The sequence below is a fragment of the Ictalurus furcatus genome, chromosome 5 (assembly GCF_023375685.1).
Source record: "Ictalurus furcatus strain D&B chromosome 5, Billie_1.0, whole genome shotgun sequence".
NCBI lineage: Eukaryota > Metazoa > Chordata > Actinopteri > Siluriformes > Ictaluridae > Ictalurus > Ictalurus furcatus.
Genome location: NC_071259.1, coordinates 1,370,292 through 1,375,291, shown reverse-complemented (window position 1 = coordinate 1,375,291; position 5,000 = coordinate 1,370,292). Strand labels below are relative to the sequence as shown.

At 46.0% G+C, this 5,000-nt stretch overlaps 1 protein-coding gene across 1 annotated transcript in view; it reads right to left on the bottom strand.

The window, feature by feature from the left end:
- The window catches only part of slc15a4 (solute carrier family 15 member 4), a 41,851-nt gene that overhangs the window by 19,243 nt on the left and 17,608 nt on the right, over positions 1–5,000 (bottom strand). Inside the window, exon 7 of the mRNA XM_053624067.1 lies at positions 3,174–3,332. Coding sequence (XP_053480042.1) covers positions 3,174–3,332 — 159 coding nt within the window. The remainder of the gene's footprint in view (positions 1–3,173; positions 3,333–5,000) is intronic.

Below are 5,000 nucleotides of genomic sequence, written 5' to 3'. Positions count from 1 at the left end.
AGGTGTTAAGCTCCACCTACTTAACACAATTAACTGTGTGTGAGGCGTTAAGCTCCACCTACTTAACACAATTAACTGTGTGAGGCGTTAAGCTCCACCTACTTAACACAATTAACTGTGTGAGGCGTTAAGCTCCACCTACTTAACACAATTAACTGTGTGTGAGGCGTTAAGCTCCACCTACTTAACACAATTAACTGTGTGAGGCGTTAAGCTCCACCTACTTTCCACAATTAACTGTGTGAGGTGTTAAGCTCCACCTACTTAACACAATTAACTATGGGTGAGGCGTTAAGCTCCACCTACTTAACACAATTAACTGTGTGTGAGGCATTAAGCTCCACCTACTTAACACAATTAACTGTGTGAGGCATTAAGCTCCACCTACTTAACACAATTAACTATGTGTGAGGCGTTAAGCTCCACCTACTTAACACAATTAACTGTGTGAGGCTTTACACTCCACCCACATCACACAAGTAACTATGAATGAGCCTCTAAACCCCACCCACTTTACACAATTATCTATGCATCAGGCTTTAAGCCCCACCCACTTCACACAAGTAACTTTAAAAGCAGACGTTAAGCTCCACCCACTTAACACAAATAATTTTGACTGCTGAATACTCTACCCAACTTAGAACTTGGTACAAGTAAGAAGGTTTTAAGCTCCACCCCAATTAGCACAGTTGACTCTGAAGGCGGCTTTACACTCCACCCACAATCAGTTTTAAAAGCTTCAAGCTCCACCCCCACTTGGCACCAATAACAATAAAGAGAGGTTTAAGCTCCGCCTCACTTAGCACAATACATTTTGAAGGCTTTTAGCTCCGCCTTACTTAACACAATTAACTAGAAAGGAGGTTTTAAGCTCTGCCCCACTTACCAACCCACTGAGATGCTAAGAATGGGACCGTAAAACAACCAAGGACACATAGGTGTGTGAGTGCGGCTCTCTCTCACACACACACACACACACACACACACACACACACACACACACACAGCATGGTCATTGGTCATTGTTAAGGGTCCATGCGGAGGGAAACCTGGATGAAACGGCCGTCCTCTGTGTGAGAGTGTAATAAGGTACCGCTGCTCCAGATCGATCGCCTCTGAGCGATAGCGCCGCAGATTCCTCACAAAGCCGTGTGAATAAAAGCGTGAGCTCGGCGGCGACACCGCGCGAGGGTGGAGGGCACTTTAACGAGGCCGCTCATTTATCAGAACAGTCATTACTGTGAATGAATGAAACTGGAGGTAAAAACGTCTACAGATAGATCAAAGCTGATAAAACATCTCGCGCGGTGTTTTTACTGCAGGAGAGCTGATGGAGAAGTGAGGCGAGGTTGCTCAGGGTTTATGAAGCTGTTTTAGTCCTTCAGGTTATTTTATATCTCCAACAGCAGTAAGGTCAATCAGCTGGACTCGCTTTATCACCCTGAGGAAACCATGAAGCTCCTTAGACGAGTGGAGGAAAAAAAATAATCCCTTACACACCATGTACTTCACATCATTCTACACCTACACACACACCTCCGCCTTGTTCTACAGCCATCTCCTTCCACAGCCACTGCACTCCGTACTGACCTTCACCACATTCCACTCCCAACTCCACCTCGTTCCACACCCACCTTCTTCTACACCCATCTCCACTGCACTCCATACTGACCTTCACCACATTCCACTCCCAACTCCACCTCGTTCCACACCCACCTTCTTCTACACCCATCTCCACTGCACTCCGTACTGACCTTCACCACATTCCACTCCCAACTCCACCTCGTTCCACACCCACCTTCTTCTACACCCATCTCCACTGCACTCCATACTGACCTTCACCACATTCCACTCCCAACTCCACCTCGTTCCACACCCACCTTCTTCTACACCCATCTCCACTGCACTCCATACTGACCTTCACCACATTCCACTCCCAACTCCACCTCGTTCCACACCCACCTTCTTCTACACCCATCTCCACTGCACTCCATACTGACCTTCACCACATTCCACTCCCAACTCCACCTCGTTCCACACCCACCTTCTTCTACACCCATCTCCACTGCACTCCGTACTGACCTTCACCACATTCCACTCCCAAAGAATTCTACACCCATCTCCACTGCATTCCACGCCAAACCATTCTACACCCACCTCCACCCAGTTCCCCACCCAACTCGACTCCGCTCCATGCCCACCTCATTCCACGCCCACCCCCACTTCACTCCATACTCAACTCCACCTCGTTCCACACCCACCTTCTTCTACACCCATCTCCACCTTGTTCTACATCCACCTCCACTGCATTCCACGCCTACACCATTCCACACCCACCTCCACCCAGTTCCCCACCCAACTCGACTCCGCTATACAAGCCCACCTCATTCCACGCCCACCCCCACTTCACTCCATACTCAACTCCACCTCGTTCCACACCCACCTTCTTCTACACCCATCTCCACCTTGTTCTACATCCACCTCCACTGCATTCCACGCCTACACCATTCCACACCCACCTCCACCCAGTTCCACCCAACTCGACTCCGCTTTACAAGCCCACCTCATTCCACGCCCACCCCCACTTCACTCCATACTCAACTCCACCTCATTCCACACCCACCTCCACCTCTTTCTGATCCAACCTCATTTCATGGCCACCTCATCCCTCTCCACACTTCTTCTATACCACACCTTGGTCCATGCCCAATGCGTTCCACACCCACAATTGTTTCAATATCTAGATCATCATCTCGGTCTTGGTGGTGGCGCAGTGGTGCACTACACAGCCCCAGGGTCCCCGGGTCCCAGGCACGGGTGTTCATCAGGGTTCTTTGGCTTCCTCCTCCTCCTAAAAACACACCAGTAGATGGACTGCCTACGTTAAATTGCGCCTAGGTGTGAATGTGTGTGAAAGTGTGCGTGTGCGCGGTACAGCCGGCGCGTATTCCCTCCTCACACCCACACTGCGCTTTACAAGCTGCGACAGGACGAGGACAGAAACCGAACACACACTTGATGAGGATTTTATGAAGCGTGTCACTGAGATGAAGAACAAAAGACTGAATCCCAGGTTAACCTGTGAACTTTACAACGGTTTAATCACACCTACAGGAGAAAGTAAACGCTCCCTCACTTCTCTTATATAAGTAAGTGTGTGTGAGTGTAGATACCTGCGATGCTGGCGAAGATTTCGCTGATGCCGATGAGGACGTACTGAGGAATCTGCCACCATATGGGCAGGTTGGCTGCGTAATACGTCACGCCGCCGAGGTCCTGATTGATCGGGACCTGATTGCGAACGATCTCCAACCTCTTAGTCTCCAAGATACCTAAAACACACACACACACACACACACCCACACACACTTTAGTTGCTATGCTAACCATTTGCTCTGGAAAATAAACCATTTCACATCAAAAATATTACCACGTTGTTGACTTTTTCCTTTCCTCTACAGCAGATATTAATCTGAGTTCAGATCGAACCCTGAGTCATCAGTGCTTAATATTTACACACGGTTCATCCTCTTACTGTTCCTACAGGAGGAAAAATAAACCAGGCTTCCAACAGCACAGCGATCCCAGCAATTTCAATTAAACCTTGTACGAGTGCGTGTGCATGCACGTGCGTGTGTGTGTGTGTTCAGGAGGAGACAGCGAGGGGCAGACGGCGTCTGTCTGGAACAACCCTCAGGGTTTCATGTCTCAGAACGTACAGTGTGTGCGTGTGTGTGTGTGTGTGTGTGTGTGTGTGAGAGAGAAATGAGAGAACAAGCTATTAATAGATTAAGTATCAGGTCAATAGTGAAGCATCATGCGAGCCAAAACATCTTATCTCTCTCCTACACACTGTGTGTGTTTGCGTTACAAGGACACAATTTCCCAGCGTTTTTATTTCGTTGTCCAAGCACCAACTTTATTTGTCTGGAGGTCCAAGCATTATTTATTTAGTTAGGGATTCAAGGGCAAAATTTGTTTATTTAGGGGTCCATTCACAAAAAAAAAAAAAATCAAATGTACTTATCGAGGGGCCAAAACACTACATTTATTTATTTATTTATTTATTTAGGGGTTTCCAAGCACCAGATATTCTTCACGTAAGGGTCCAGGCACTGATATACATATCTTAACCCACGCGCTAAATTTATTTGCCTAGGGGTCCAGGCACCAGATGTATTTATTTAGGGGTCCAAGCACTTTGGGATGCCCACGCATAGTATATTTAGGGCTCCGATTATTATTTATTTATTTATTTATTTATTTATTTTTATTTTTGGGCTCCAAGTACTAAATCTACTTATCTAGGAGACCAAACACCTATTGTATTTATTTAGGATTCCAAGCACTAAACGTATTTGCCCAAAGGTTACCCAGACATCACATTTATTTATTCAGGGGTTTCCAAGCACCATATATTACTTATATAAGGGTCCAGGCAGTAATATACATATCTATTGATCCAGACCATACATTTATTTGTCTGGGGGCCAAAGCACTACATTTATTACTTTGGGACGCCCAAGCATCATTTATTTAGGGGTCCAACCACCATTTTTATTTTTTATTATTTTTTTTATTTAGGGCTCCAAGTACTAAATCTACTTGTCTAGGGGTCCAAGCACCAAACTTATTTATTTCGGATTCCAAGCACTAAACTTATTTATTTAGACTCAAGCACAAGATGAACTTATCGAGGGGCCAAAGCGCTCCATGTCTTCATTTAGGATACCCGCACATTATTTATTTACAGGTACAAGCACTACATTTATTTGGCCAGGGGTCCAGACGCCACATTTATTTATTTATTTATTTACTGGTCCAAGCACTACAATTATTTTTTTTTAAGGTATCCTAGCATGAAACGTATTTAATCTGAGATCCTATTTACTCGTCCGCGTCCTCGCTACGGTTCGGCTTCATCCACACAGGAAAAGGAGCTGACGGTGTTTAATTTCTATTCCATGTTTGAAGGAGTGTAATGTTCAAGTAGCTCACAC